Below are 16,463 nucleotides of genomic sequence, written 5' to 3' on the forward strand. Positions count from 1 at the left end.
TCTAGAAATGGCTATTTAGTGGATTAGCTGGGGGGAAACCAGCTGAACCAAACATGAGAATTTTTTTGAGGTCTTTTAAATCCATTTTCACAGTTTAACTCTGAAAACCTTGTATTCCACAAAAAAAACAAACTACCAAAACTTCCGTTCTTAAGAGTTTGTACTCAGAATGCGAAGAACCACCCACCTACTTGTCATAATTTCTGTAGGACAAGTCATTATTTCTCAACCTGTCCTTTAAGGGGCACAGCAGCTAGCTATAGTGTCAGAAACAACAGGTATTCTGCCTTAAATCACACCATTGCCGAAAAAACCAACCCAGAAGGCCAAAAACCGAGACTATAACTGCTACAAAGACGCGTTCTGTAGTTTAGCACAGCACCTTCAAGCCGGAGCTTACACACACCGAGAACTGTGGTCTTCAGAAAGAAGAGAAAGATCTGCTTGGTAGTGAAAATATAATTTTATTTTTAACAATAGCTGCCAGCAGTATACTGGTATATCTGTAAAAGATGTTCCAGAGAGTGAAAGACATAAGCAAACTACAATAAATTGTATCAACTCTTCAAGTATTTCTGCAAACAATGCTCCAATTCTTGATGTCCTGTTCCCGGGAGTCTCGATAGCCAATTCTGCTCCACTATTCTCACATCTCCCCCCAGCCCCAAGCCCTCCAGAAACAAAATGTTAATAGTTGGTGGCACAGGTTCTGAGGCAGATTAAATATTTTTTCACTTGGGATAAAGCCTCCTTCTGAAAATATTAATTGGACGCGTTCAGATAGTGCTCCGAGTGGCAAAGAGTGAAAAAAAAAGTTGACTGTACTTGGCCACTTTTTGTTCTGCATCGAGATAGGCATCAGTGGGTTTGGCTCAAGCATCTTCAATTTATTCATGTCTGTGTTCCTTTGATACGAAATGCTAATTTGCTACTTTAGCATAAAAACTTGATTACATCTCTCTTCTTATCATGGAACTGCACGCAACTCTCAATCGGTTTAGACATGCCCATTGCGGAAAAAAACACCAATTTTATGGGAAAATGCAAACGTACGAGCTCCGTGGCCGTGACCGTCCGTGGGGGACACTTACACAGAGCGGCAGGGACCAGCAGATGGACGGGAAAGCTCTGGAGTGCATGAAATTATTTCAGAATTCACATGCCTCTTGTTCAACAGGCAGCTCTTACACAGAAGGAACCTCTTCAAGAAGGAGAGCTTTGTTAAGGAAAAAAAAGAAAATAAAATCATGCATATAGTATAATCTCTTCGCCCACACAAAACCAGGGTGAAGATGATGGATTTTCCCTTTCTGTTCAGGAAATACACAAGTCACCTGTTTTAATGGGAATTTAAGCATATTTCAGCTTGAGAATAAAGTAAGTTATTCAGCATGCTAATACATGCAACCAACTTGCAAACTGGAATGCCTACTTGAAAGGGTAACTGCTGTTTTTAAATTGTAGAAGGGGCTAGAAGCATCATTTTAAATTTAAACAGGGGGTAGATTAATTGCTGTTTGATGAAATTAAAAATGCATTTAAAGATCAGATTGTAAACAAGTTGACAGAAGTCAAGAATTTACATAGTTATGAAAGGGCTTTTTTAATTAATGTAGCGCTGGTGATTGGGGCCAGATGAAAGTGCTCTACCCACACCAGACGCTACGGCTTTTACACACCTCCCCGGCTCCGCTCGGCTGCTCCGCAGGGATCACCCGACGGAGGTGGAAGCTGCTCCTTCGCCGTGAGATTCCTCGACTGGAGCCAGCGAGAGCCCGGCAGCTTCTGCCACAACACAACCCCGCAATAGGAAGCCTAAAAGAACCCGACTCCTTTCGCACAGGACAGTTAACAGCTCTCACGCAGGGAACCGCCTTCGGAATCGCTAACCTGGTCCTCATTTGAATTCCACCTATAAGGGAAAGGCTCCGACGCTCAACACTCCATTGTACTGAGATAAGAAATCCATTAGTTAGAGCAAGAGCTTTACCTTTGTTTACAAGCTTTCAGACACAATCATTATAATACTTAATGCTGAATACAACGTATTACAATTTTTGAAGATTGCCTACAAAGTAGAGAGAATATATTATCTATTAAAAGACAACACGCCTGGTATTTTAACAAGCTGGGTGCATTGACATGCAGGCAGCGCGCACCCAGAGAATGGCAAGAAGGTGTTTTCATCCTCATATGCACATAAATTGCCTGCTGTACTCAAGTGTGCACGAAAGGGCTAATTTGCTTTTAAAAGGAGTGAGGCCCCATTACTGCGACCTCAGACAACTTCCAAGGGCCATCCTGATCTAGGTTTTAAAGTAGAATTAAAAACTTAAGAAAGCTATGCCCACAATCACGTTGCTTCCCGTATTTTTAAAGGTTAACTAACTACACGATGGCAAAGAGCACCAAACCAATGAGTGTTGGGTTGTGGTTTTTTTTTACCCTATGTGTCATTAAAAAATGTTATCTAACAAAAAAGGAAGTCAGTCCTTTTTCTAGATGTCACGTTGTAGCAAAGACTGAACCCCTACAGAGGATTATTATGGCTGAGAGACTTTATTCAGGATGAGAACGTGACATTAGAATACAGTAATTATTAAAAGGCTACAGTTATGTTTTTCCTAACCAGGTCGCTCTGCAGAATTTTCTTTCTGTGCCTAAACACCCCTGTAAAAAAAAAAATCACCATAGGGTTTAAGTGTATCTGTGGTTGTCTCCAAAAGACGTGTAACAGGATTGCTAACTGCCTTTATATTGGAATTCTAGCTCTAGGAAGGCAAGACAAGGCACCACAAGCCATGTATACAAATAATGGATCTTGTATCTACCTCTTCTATGTCAAACAAAGGGTATATAAAGTAGCAAAAGCAGGACGCTTAGAAAAGTCAGGCTGGTTTTCATAAAGCCAGTGCTTACCAAAAAAAATTAGTGTATAAAAGTGTTTATGTGAGCATTTCCGTGTTATTACAGAATGTTAAATATTCCAAGAACAACCTACCAGGAATAGCACTTTCCAGCTTCTAAAATCAGTTAAATATAAAAGTATCTTTACAAAAAAATAGGCATATAAGTCTAGCATTCTTTGGAGTTGTTTATGATGGTCTTTTAAAAATAACCTATCAGTTTATTTCATGCATCAAAATCATTAGTTTTAAACAAGAAAACTATTCCCTGGTTTAGAAATATTTGAAAATTGCTTTTAAAAAAATTGTAGTGCTATTCCTCAGTGTTGCTGTATAAAGATTCTGTATAGTAGTGCAATGATTACGCTTACACAAAACTGCAGCCCAGGTGCACAGACAAGCAATTTGAATAAATTCCATGTAAAGGACTGGACTTCGCGCACCATTCTTTACAAGAGCGACTAACAGATTCCCTTTCAGGGAAAAAAAAACAAAAAGCATACTATAATTTAAGGCAAATGTTATCTTTAAAGGTCACTTTAGCTTTCTTCAGGAAAGAAACAGCTTTTAAAAGTTCCCAGAAAGACTCCCACTTGAACAGCTCTCGGCGTTGGGTCTTGCATCACTAATCATTGCACTGCTATTCACCGTGTACAGTAGCTATTTATCAACCAGGACACTAATGTTTACAGGTACTTTATGACAGCACAGATTTTTTGTAAGTAAATATCACCAGAAAGACCTTATACAAAAACAAAGGCTCTTAACTACCAAAAAGAAAGCCACTTGCAATTTTTAAGGTGAACAGATGGCAAGCATCCAGTTCTTCTGGTTTCGTGATGTTAAAGGGCATCCTGACAATTATTCGTTCGCTGCAACTCAGAACTTGGGACAAATGTAGGTCGCCAATTTTTAAAAAAAGAGTGTTGTTTTTTTTTTTAAATCTCATCAAGCTCTTGAAGACACAACTAAATACTAACTCTGAACTGTGAGCTTCCTGCTATAGCGCTCCAGCCTGGATTCAGACTTCCCTGATGTCTGAGGTCATTCAAATCCCAATTTCCCATTTGAGTCCATTCTCAACCATTATCGTGATTCCAAATCCAAGAGAAATTATTTTTAAAAACATTGCCAAATATTCTGCAAATGGCTCTTTTGGATAATAAGTTCCCTTCTATACGTAAATAGGATAGACGAGCAGGTACAGTTCAGTGTGTCACAGATACAATTGTGTATAGACCTTCTGGAAAAGCAGTAAATTCCAAAATACATAAATATTCCTTGTACCATATAGCGAGACAGGATCCTAAACCAATTCGTAGACAGGGACCAAACGTTTGCAAAGAAAAGTAGTAGGGGCAAGATAACTCTTCACACTGAAGAATCCAGAGTTACCCCAGTGCAATATTAACATAACTGCATTAATGATATTCAAAACTTGCTGTGAAAGGAGGTAAGGAAAAACAAGCCTATAATTAAGTCTGCAAACTTTAGGTAATTACTGTACCTGGTCTATCCACCATAACTTTGAATAACTGCAAGTTCATGCAAAAAAAATTGCTATCTTATATGAAAAGAGCAGTCTGTTAGAAGCATTGTTATGGAATATGCAAGAAGTCATCTCTTTTGCAGGTGCTGGTTACTTAGTGAGTCTCTTGGCTACATCACTGTACGCTATTTCGATTTCTTTGTCTCCAGGACAGGTGTTGGTGAATTCATCCCTGCTGTAAGCATTCGTCAGGTATCTCCAAATCCCTGTCATTTCCTTGGGAATCTCAAAGTTGCGGTATTTTTTGGCCACCACCTAGAACAAAAGAATTAGATTATGAATTTACATCCTTCAAGTTCAACCACTTTTCCACCCCTTGTCATTCCCTCGTTAAGCTCAGAGTCACTGCTAAACGCAGCAGAAGCGTCCCCTCCGGGCCGTGCCCAGCAGCGCTCTCTCGCTCCGGCTGGGTTACTGTCCTCACCAAAGGAAACGCTTCTGCACCCAGGCAGAAACTTAATCTGTGGCTCCATCTGCAGTACAAAACTGACAAAGATCATGGGAGACAGCAAAAAGAAATCCAACCAGGATTATAAAGGCACATCTTCACTCCTCTAGTTATCCCAGGCCACCTCTTTCTAGACTTCTGACTTTTTTTTTTTTTTAATACAATCCTTGTGTTAAAATTTGTAATTTACTTTGTGGCTAATGGAGCAGTTTTCTCTACAGCTGTGAGAAGACATCCACCTCAAACATTAACTGCCACATGATGTTCATCTTCCTCCTCCTGCCTCATTCTTTTAGAAGTTGCAACTTCTTTCTGTCACCACGTTGGTCAATGCAGAAAAATCGGTTTCAGCTTGTGCCATTTTATCATCTGCCACCCAACTCATCTAACGGTTCACACCTTCGCTGAATTCAACTGCTCTATCCCTAAAGACCCCTAATTAGATCCCTAATTTGGGAATAACCCAAATCGTACACGATGTTAATACTGCAGTTAAACTTAACACAGGAGCTTACAAACAGCTGAAATTAGTTGGACCCCAGAACGTCGTAACCCATAAGCATTTTGCCCCTCGTTATCCCGTAACGCCACACAAGGCATTTACCTTGACAATGTGTAGTTTGGGGAGCAGGTTGCAGTCTGCTAATGTCATCTCATTGCCATCCAGAAACTTGCGGGTAGAAACTGTAATATCCTCCATGCTATTTTCATCTATTTCATCAGGAAGAGGAGAGTTCAGATACTCATCCAGTTTCTGGAGGGTTTTCAAGAGGCCACGTTCTAAGGCTGCGGAGGAAGGAACAGTTTTAAGAATAAAAAAAGAAAGCCAAACCAAACCACAGCACACAAATTTCAAAGCACATAATCGTTCAGAATATTGCTATTAGTAGCAGATCTGAAAAATAAAATCCTCATCACTGTACTACCCAGAACGTGCCGTATACTGAAGGATTTTTAACCCTTGTACAAATTTTGTGGCAATGCTACCACCTGAGCTGCCTTCGTGGTCACTATTAACACTGAAATCAACCTAGAACCCCTTAAAACACCACACAGATGCAGGTTATTTAAAGCCTGGCTTATACATGAGTTTGCACTAATTTAAAATACTCTAAGATTGTCCACAAGCGTTTATTTTTGGTTTAAAAAGTGGCTTATGTCAGTTTCTTAAGGCTATTCCTAACTGGCTTAAGCTAATTAGAATTAAGCTATGCCAGGGTTTATATTCATTTAAAGGTAATCTGTTTAACGTCACATGCTCAGCCGACAGCCAGGACTAAGCACAACAGCAGAGGGCAGCATACCCCACAAAATCGAAAAGCATTTCTCACTGTTTAGAAATATTTTGCCTCTCTCCACTTGAAACACAGCAGAAAGGCATTCGCATTCCCTGGCTTGAGTTTTCCCTCCAAGCACACCGAGGGCAAAAGATTTGTACCAAACTATTTAAAGGTCTAATCGTGCATTCTTTATCTCATTGACCTCTCTCCTTCCATCTACTATGTTCGCTCCGCATAAAGGTCTTAATCCTTTAAATAAAGCAACACAAATTAAGCTTAACTGGGAATTCCGAATTCCCAGGGAGCCTTCAATCCTACAAAGGTCAGATAATGAAGTGCAGAGAATGGCTTCGCAGCAAACACGTGGAAACTCAACCACTGGGGCATGACATAAACTCGGCACGGAATTTGGTTCTGGATGTTAAAAATCATTTCTACTTAGTTCAAGAGTTTTAAGTGGCTGTTGAACTGAGATGTTTCAATGCCAGGGATATCTTACAATCCATGTATCTACAAACCTTGCCTAAATTCTGATGGAACACTGTCTAATTGAAGTTCTCTTTGGAAATGCTAAAAACTTTGTCTCAAATCATTAACTTTAAACCACAGGTTTAATTCATTACTCCCTCAAGCGTCCATCAACACGCAGCAATATTTGTCAGACACTTCACAGTCGAGCTGCTCTGAAAAGCACAAGATAATAAAACAACGTGGGCACAACTATCGGTCCCCAAGTCACCCACCTTCATTAGCTTCTGGTCTAGAATTTTTGATAAATGCAGAAAATTTGGCAAATATATCCATCCCAGCAGTGTTCGATTCTGGATGCTTTGGTGAAAGTTTCAGGTACCTAAAAAGCAGAAAGGAGAAGATCTACAGCACATTTTACAGAATGATGCTCGTCAGATATTAACGAGCACAAAACAGCCCTTTTTTAAAAAAAAAAAAAATTCTACATCATGTACTTTTGCCAATTTATCCATTTTCAATTAGATTAACGTGGAGGATTTGCTTCTTAAGTGTAATATCACACACTTCCATTTAAGTTAAGATTTTTAAACCCAACACTTTTTAATCACTTTTCCGAGGAATACCAAAGCACTTTTTAATAGACAGATGGGGGAACTGGAGGGACAAGCAAGAACTCCAAGCTATTTTCAGTGTCTAATCTTCAGTTTCTTGATGCTGAAGAATGTCTTAATTGGTGCAGAAAAACCACTTTGAGGGGTTTTCCTAATCTAAGGTAAGAAATCTAATCTAAGGTATGAAATTATCATTTTCACGCTTACTTGGGTGGAGACAAAACATCTTCCAGGAACTCTTCAATCTTATTCACGTCTGTTTTCACTTCACCGTTGTAGGTGATGAAGGGCGGATGAGTGCCTGGAGCCAAATTTTGAAGGTCTGCTGGTTTCCTAGGGTGAAATACAAACCAGTACAGAAGTAAGCACGGGACATCCATGACCCCAGTTTTCATTGCTACAATCACAAAAGCACTGCCTGAAGTTTTCATGTCCTTGCAGTTTTAAAAAGATATCACTTGCTTTCTTTTTTTAAAAAAGTGAGTTTACAGCTTGATTAGCACTTTGAGTATATACTTGATAACAATTAATTTCAAATACTTAAAACCAGCTGCTTCCTCCTACCTCTGGCTATGTTTTTTCTCAAGTCAATATAATGTTGATTAGTGGGGGGGACATATATACACCACACTCTCTCTCTTTCCCAAGACCTGCAGTACAGAGTTTATATATAGCGTAATCTGCGATCAGTGATAATCCTCCCCTTTTACACAGAGCTTCTCTGGAAATAAGCAAGTCTGAGATAGAGCAGTGTGTATAAACCACTTCTGATGTGCAAACAGAACCTGGTTCTAGACAAGCTGACAGATGCTTAAACATCACATTTAAAAAACGATGTTTAGTGTTTTCTCCAGTGACAAAACTATTCACAAATAGGAGCAGCACACTTGGGCAAAGGGAGGAGGATCCCCTGCATTAGTAAGACTAGACACAAGAGAAAGAGAATCAAGCTCAAATACTCAGACATTTCTAAATCTTAAGTCAGTTTTGGCAATACCTCTCGCTATTCACTCCAGCTCCTTTCATACTAACCCTTATCAAGCTAAACCAGTCTATTTTATAAGCAATTGGCTTCTCTCTCCTCTAGTCGTGCCTTGATGCTGTGCTGACAAGGAACAGCACCGCAGGGATTTCTTTAGAAGCCTATGTGTCAGCTGCACATATACATTTACCCCAAAATGCCTTTAATGTAAAGCTCTCACATCTGCCTCATCAGCAGATTCAGATGCAAAGCTGAAGTCAATAACAAGATGTGGATTCATTACAAGCTATAAAATCCAAAGCATCATCTAAAAAGCTGCAGCCAATTTTTCCCCAGTAAATCATGACAGCATTAGTTAGTCCCAGGCTGGCGCAACCAGAAATAAAATGACAGCACTGCTTGGCACTTCTTCAGTAGCAGCACTTACAACTTCCCTCTGATGAAACTATTGACTACAGTCCAGGGCAACTGCTCAGAAGGACACAGTCTAACGTCTCGAGGAACCTCTCCATGGTTTAGAGGACAGCTTGCAATTCCTGGTTCCTCAGCTCATCCCTGTGTGTCGATATCCGAAGGTAGCCACTGTCTAGATGAGGCATGACCATACAACTACAGTCATGCTGAGCACAGCACAAGCTACAGGACGCCCAGCACCTTCTGCCGGCTCCGTGCTGGGTGAGGAACAGCAAACCAACCTCAACCAGCAGAGAGTTTGCCAAGATAAAGTTGCCCCTTTGTTACTGTTTGAACAAATCCAAGCGGGGCCCTAACCCTTGAACCAGGTTTGTACTTTGTACGATGCAGCCACATTTCTGAGCCAGCACCAGGCATCACCAACTGGATTTACTGGGTACCGGTTCAAGAAATCCTCCTGGAGGAGAAACTGGGTTAGTAACATACACGGCCATGGTCGCGCAGGGTAGTAGGAGAAACCAGCGTTTTCAGGGAGAGCACTCAGGTTTGGGAAACTAAGCACAGTTTACAAGTTTATCCTCTAGAAACGTTGCTTTTCAAGTGAAGAAGCCCTGCCAGAATTTCACATCCTGCCCATTGCTGAGCATTTTAAGCAGGGCAAACACCAACAGCATATACTGCCAAAGCACACGTGGGACAGATCCGAGCACTTGGCACTATATGGAAAACTGAACGAGAAAACCGATTTTCATACTCAAGAACATTAAACACTCTGCTTTTAGCCAGGTGACAGAACTCTTACTAATACAAGAATTTAACCATTTTCCATTTTAAAGCTTCCAAGAAGTTATTTCTCACTAACAGTTGCCATCGCCCTCTTACTCTCAGGATTTAAAGTCTGTCATCGGTTAATGCTTTAAGTAGCTTAACACTTCATTTAAATGCAGCTTTGTAACCCACAACAATTGCAGGAAGTCATCGTGGCTCACTTCCAATTTCGCATGTTGGCTAGATAAAATTCCTCAAAAGGAATGTTATTTTAAAAACAAACAGAGGCAAGACCACCGGATTTGCAGTAATGCTATCAAAGGAAAGATTTCATTTCAGAAACAGACCAGTCTAATGAACTAACCAAAAAAAGTTTCCCAAAGAATCAGGGCGCATCTCAAGGATCCCAGAGCATTTTATTACCCCCTCTTCCCACTCCAGCCAGACCACCTGTATCCTCCAAGGAAAAGAAAGCAGAGATTAACGTCCCACAGCCAAAGCCCAAACATAATACAGGGTTTGACTGCCAGTTTGCTGCTCTTGCCAGTAGATGATAAACAAACCCTGGTTTACCACATACAAGCCGCAGCCTTTAGAGCACCACAAGTACACAGGAATGTCCGTAAAAGGCTCAGAGTACAACTACCCTTAATAGTCAAACAAGGCGGCAATTAAAAACATTACAGTGAAGTTTACTTTGGAGATAAAGCTGGACAACTTACTTAAAAACAACCCAAAAAACTTCTATAACCACCCAAAACAATTCCATCATAGCTAGTACCTGCCCCAAAGTTTACTGGGGTATTTGGAGGCAGGGCCACATCCCAAACTATCCAGCTGTCACCAGCTAATGAAGCGGGCAGGCTCTGGAACACCAGAATTAAGGTGTAAACATTTCATGGCTTTGCCACAAACCAGAATAGCAATTAGCATTCAAATAATTTCTTGAAGATCAGACAAAAGCCTGCCCCCAAATGTAATATGATTTATAAATTACACAAGTACTGCAAGGAGTGTCTGAAGAGTAACGTGGAAAAAAAGACACCAGCAATAAAAAAGAAAAACCCTGTCTCCGGTTCCCAAGCAGTATTTTACACTGCTGAAGTTGCATTCACCTCTGGGCAGTCTTTAATATTTACTAATCTCTTTATTTAATCTTTGTCTGTCAACATAATTGTAAAACCACACAATAAAGTTGTACAAAATAGGATTTCAAAAGTTAACTGAACGCAAGCTGGCCCTGAACGGTGTTACGAGCCCAGCAAACGGCTTCTGTACTGCAACTCCGCTCTAGTCCCCACAACACGTCAAATCTCTGAGCGCTGAAACGTTGCCTCTGAGAAGGGAAAGAATAAAGCCTCTGTCTGACTAAACAGAAGCAACAAGTGCACGATTCCTCTGAAAGGGCGATCCGTCCCACTTCGTTTGCCTATGTGCATATTTTTGTGTCTTAAGAATAGAACTGAGAACTGCAAAACGTTCTTTTGTTAGCGCAGTATGATGTCCGATGCAATTATGGAAGGGAAAAAAAATACACACCACACAGTCAGACAAATCAGACTCAGTTTTTCCTGTGTCCCAAGTTACTTGTGAACTTCTGTACCCAACCATGACCTTTTAAGCCTGACAAACAGAGAGAGCTCGCCGTGCTGTCGTGCAGAAATTAGGCTGTGAGGCAGAAGGGTGGTTTGGAAGCAAAGCCTTTTTCTTTCTCTGGCTAGCAAAATAAATTCAGGGGCTTAAAGCCATCACCACCCAGCTCTTCAAGTTTGTCTTTAACAGGTACGGAAAGAATTTGGCTTGAATAACGTGCTTGTAAAAGATATTTCTTGTGATGGTATTAGAAGTATTAAGGCAACATCTAGCACCTCTTATCATCCTGGCAATGCTAATGGGGGAAAAAAAAAAAAAAATACATTTTATACCATCTGGTGTAAAACATTTCCACTTGAGCAGTTCACCGAATGTGACGTTCTGCAGCTCCATTATTCTACAACTAGGTATTAGACAATCCAGAATGTGGAATATGTATTTATGAAGTTCTAAATAGAAGTATAACAGGAATTAAGTTTCTATCAACACCTATTCAAATCTGAATTAGCTTCAGTGGTCCTGCTTTTCCTTCACCAGAAAAAATATTCAGTGTACAACAAAAAAAGTAGAGTTCATTTGACCTACTCCCATGCATTTTTCATTTGCACTTATTTTATGTTTTCCCCTCCCCAATATAAAAAAAAACAACCCATAAAACACTGAAAGAAAGTTTTTCTTGTGTAGGAATGGACAATTGTAAACATCTGCAGCCAATTTATATTCTAAAAGTTAGTCCTACATCCCATTCCCCCATCCAATTAACTCAAAGTTCCCAAAGGGACACAAATAAAGTCAGTTCATCAGGGATCTTTGGCATTTTAATGGTATCTCTCAGACTGGTTCCGCAGTAAAAATACTGAAAAAGTATAAAAATGTCTCTTTTAACCTTTTTCTCTTCCCCCTCCTCTGCTCCAATAACTGCAGTAGGTTAAATAACGCCATCAAGTCCCAAACTACCCACAGGGCGCAAGCACAGCTCCTGAGGTTTCCACAAACCACACGCGGTGCTAAAGGGAAGATATGATATATTTGGTTTCTGTGTGCTGGCAGCAACAATTATACTTGCAGTAAAATTCTCAGATTGGCCAGAGAAAACCTTTGAGCTGCTACAAATGCACACCCAGCTGACAAAAAAGTCACTTTCTCCCCCTCTGAATGCTCGGCCTTGGCCTCACTACACATGGAAATATTTAACTCCAGTCGCCAGCGCTGAAGCAGCAACTTCAGTGATTTTTAAAAATCAAAACAAGTCACCTCCTTCAAAAAAAAAAAACTACAAGAGGAGGTTAAATCTTTCAGGGTGATTTCTTTCTTACACATTTTACGCTTGATTCGTTGGAGAACACTGTATATTTCTATTGGCTTTGTTTCTGAAAATAAGGTTTGTAAGCGCTGGCAGCCTCTCCTCTCTCCAGAGAGCTCAGCGACTAACATTACACTACATTAGTGCTGTGAAAACATTACTTCACACCAAAAACAAACACAAGGCCTCTGCTGAATTTAGCATTACCACTTCTAAAATACACCCATCCAAATTAAGTCTCCTGGATTCACATCTCACCCTTCTTATCCACTAAGGTATTCATTTCCTAGATGGAGAAGTTGCAATTTAGGTGACATGCACCATCATGGCACATTTGGCTAACGCTATACGAAGGCAAAATATTTCATTCCTACCATTTCACTCATATTTAGCTCATGGACAGATATTTTTTACGATGTTTTTATTCTTACTGCATAGTAAGCAGTATTATCTTGAAATTTTTAAAAAGCAGAGTAGGTTGCCCATTATTCGTGACAGTTATAACCATTGGAGATTTGGTCAAAGATTGGTTGATATAAAACACCCACTTCACTTGCAGGGTCTCGATGTGAAGTTAGAGGGTTCAGTATTCAGTTATAAGAGACTTCATATCAGCTATTAGTTTTACAGGAGAAGTTGAATTTAACAAATTCAAGATAATTTATCAGACCAATTATTTTTGGTTACAGACGTTCATAAATAACCATCAACGTATGCACCATTTACATCAAGGTTGAATCTTGGCATTTATGAGGGCAGATTTTCTTTTTAATTTCAGAAAATAAGCTATGCAAGACCTACAAGCCCCAAACAAACATTTGCTACACCAACATACCGTACTCTCCCTTATCAGATAAGGCAAGTATTTCTTACCTCTTCAGGTCAACTGTCGTGACGCTGAACACCACTCCCTTCAGCCAAAGAATCATGAACAGCCTCTGCGAAAAAGGGCAGTTTCCTATGCTTTCGCCATCGCTGCCAGCCTGCGGGAGAGAACAGAGCATTCGTTAGAAGGCAGGACTACACCATCTACACACGCTCACAAGTACTGAAAGATCAGACTCGGTAACAGTTCACGGGGTTTGGTGCCTGTACAGTCTTCACATCACTAACTCTTCCAAAGAACTAACAAGCTCACAGTCAAACCCGGGATCGTCTTGCAGGAACTCGCCTTTGCTTTCAAAGTCCAGCAGACGCACCCAGACCAGATATCCTGAAGGTATCTCCACGTAATGCAGAAAGAATGTTCTCAGAATATTTAGATACACTAAATACTGTGTATTTACATACTGCAAGGAGGGGGGGATGTGATCAACACCTATAAATACTTAAAGGGTGGGTGTAAAGAAGATGGAGCCAGTCTTTTTTCAGTGGTGCCCAGTGACAGGGCAAGAGGTAACGGGCACAAACTTGAACATAAGACGTTCCATCTAAACGTAGTTCCACCTATAATAATAGTTCCATCTATAAGGAGGAACTTCTTTACTTTAAGGGTGGCAGAGCACTGGAAGAGGCTGCCCAGGGAGATGGTGGAGTCTCCGTCTCTGGAGACATTCAAAACCCACCTGGACACGTTCCTGCTCAACCTGCTCTGGGTGGACCTGCTCTGGCAGGGGGGCTGGACTAGATCTCCAGAGGTCCCTTCCAACCCCATATCATTCTGTGATTCTGTGACTTCCGCATCATTTCGTTGTTGGTTTTTTGGTGGTTTTTTTTTTTAAATACTTGCACCTTCCAATGATTTTTTTTGTTGCAGACACAGCCAGGATTTTATTGCAGTGAAATCTGCACGTTTATGGAGTCAGCTAACTTATTAACTCACCATCTCCTCTAACAACTGCTCACAAAATCTATCAGAACAAGATTTCAGATAACAAAATAACTTATCTTTCACACTTAAGCTGATCCAACTGCCCTGAAGGAAGGGCAGCTGATCATATTCCTCTGAGCAGCCACACCTTTTGATGGCAGTATTCCAATGTCAATATTGTTCTTTGCTCTTTATTATTCTTTTTCCTCCTTCTACAGGGCATAGCTAATTAATTGTAGTCATCTTCCAGTTTATTGCTTGTATCTCAGCATAGTGCTACAGCTGCAACCAGGAACTCTGAATCTCTCTCAGATCGCAGGTGTTGTAAGGAGAGACGTAACTGTGAGTACATACAGACTTCACTGACAATAAAGTAATATTCCAAAGCCACTTTTTATAGGCAATTTATCAATAAGTCTTTGTCCTACCACAACAAAGGTCCATTACGTAGCAACAGTAAGCCACTCCAGGGCAGCCAGTGATGGCACGCGTCTCATGATCGCTCTGACAATGAAGTATGTATTGCTGAGTTGGAAAATTTTAGTTTTTAGTGGGCTAGAATTAGACCCACGAAACCTTGAATCTTGTTATAAAATTCAATCCTCTGAAAACCGGTTCAGTAGTTAAAAAAGCCATATATGTCAGATTATCTTGACATGTACTTTACATTAGATGAGTTTCAAAGGATTTTGATTATTATTATTAGAGTACTTCCAAGAATAATTTTAGTCAGCACAATTCTCAAAACCTGGCCAGTTCTTTCATCATGACTATTACCTGTTTCCTAAGCCCTTTTAAAACATATTGTAGGATATGCTGGCTGTACCCCTCGGAAAAATAAGAGAAAACAATTACATTCACTAAGCACAGGGTATTTAGAAGCGGAGCTGCACAAGTGGGAGGGTTGAACACAAAGCCTGAGCACTGACTGGTGGCGTTTTTAAAAGAAGAAGGGGCGAGGGGGGCTCGGGAAGAGAAGAAAAGCCAACAAAAAGCATCATCACAAGAGAACTAAGCTTCGGGACCAGAACTGACTACAGAAAGGTTCAGACACTCAGGCAAAGGAACTGCCTTTTCCTCAATTCTCTGCCAGTTCCAGGCACGCACTGAGTGGGGGCCACAGGGGGGAGAATAAAGAAAGACTTCGCAAGTTAAGAAGAGTAACAGTAGGATTTTCTAACAGCAGGATTTTCAAAGAGCAGGGAAATAGAAAGCTTTTCAGTGAAACTGTCTTAAATTCGGAAAGCTCTTTTCTTTTTTAAAAACTCACGGTGCCTTTGCAGATAAGGCTGAGACCCCTTTAATAGTTCTCGATAAATACCAGGATTCATAAACCAATTTATGGTTGCCTCAAGCTTATGGTCTCATTTCTACAAGTAACCCCCCTGTCAGAGCTGACCACCCTCCTGAATACTTCGTTGTGGAGAATACGTAGAGCCATTTTTCTTCAAACTTTTATTAGTGTCATTAATGAAGATTTGAAAGGGAAAAAAAAAAAAAGTTGTCTTTCTGGCATAAGTTACAAATTGCCTCCTTTATCTTTGGAAAGCGAAGGAAAACTTGCAGCAGATTAATGGTACTGGATTGTCTTAAAAGCTGGCATGTGACTGCTCAGTGTTCAGGAGACTAAATTCTAAGAGCATTTACAAACAGGATAAAGCAGTCAGTTTGGTTACTCTGGGCATTCTGCTTCGTATTAGCTCAATCCACAATTTTCTATCATACATTACCTGCTGGGAGGATTCTAGCCACTATGGATGAATGTGTTCCTACCCCACAGGATGCTTACATGAGGAAAGGCTTCACTCCACACTCTATTTACAATATCTCTATGATTTTATGGACGTTAATATTTAACCGCAATGTCATCCCTCCAGATAGCAGTGTATATTTCAGAACTTTCCACCATTGTTACACTGGAGCAGACATTTCCTTGCAGGTAGATTACGCCAACGTAGATTTATACTCATCTACTTTTTGTTTGGTTGGGTTTTTTTCCACATGCAAGATCTCGCATGTGGGAAAAACGCAGACTCCAGTACCTGAAGGGGCTACAGGAGAGATGGGGAGGGACTCTTGATCAGGGAGTAGAGCCATTGGACGAGGGGTAATGGTTTTAAACTGAAAGTGGGGAGATTTAGATGAGATACCGGGAAGAAATTCTTTGCTGTGAGGGTGGTGAGAGCCTGGCCCAGGTTGCCCAGAGAAGCTGTGGCTGCCCCATCCCTGGAGGGGTTCAAGGCCAGGCTGGAGGGGGCTTGGAGCAACCTGGTCTGGTGGGAGGTGTCCCTGCCCAGGGCAGGGGGTTGGAACTGGATGATCTTTAAG

The 16,463-nt window shown here is 40.7% G+C and overlaps 1 protein-coding gene across 3 annotated transcripts in view; it reads right to left on the reverse strand.

Annotated features, from left to right (window-relative positions):
- Nucleotides 1-448: 448 nt before the first annotated feature.
- The window catches only part of CLIC4 (chloride intracellular channel 4), a 31,154-nt gene continuing 15,139 nt past the window's right edge, over nucleotides 449-16,463 (reverse strand). For all 3 annotated transcript variants that reach the window (XM_074162220.1, XM_074162221.1, XM_074162223.1), the window contains exons 2-6: nucleotides 13,199-13,308; nucleotides 7,473-7,598; nucleotides 6,927-7,033; nucleotides 5,508-5,689; nucleotides 449-4,710 (exon numbers count right to left, since the gene is read on the reverse strand). In XM_074162220.1, coding sequence (XP_074018321.1) covers nucleotides 4,546-4,710; nucleotides 5,508-5,689; nucleotides 6,927-7,033; nucleotides 7,473-7,598; nucleotides 13,199-13,308 — 690 coding nt within the window. In that variant the 3' untranslated portion in view covers nucleotides 449-4,545. The remainder of the gene's footprint in view (nucleotides 4,711-5,507; nucleotides 5,690-6,926; nucleotides 7,034-7,472; nucleotides 7,599-13,198; nucleotides 13,309-16,463) is intronic.

The sequence above is a fragment of the Numenius arquata genome, chromosome 21, assembly GCF_964106895.1.
Source record: "Numenius arquata chromosome 21, bNumArq3.hap1.1, whole genome shotgun sequence".
Lineage (NCBI taxonomy): Eukaryota > Metazoa > Chordata > Aves > Charadriiformes > Scolopacidae > Numenius > Numenius arquata.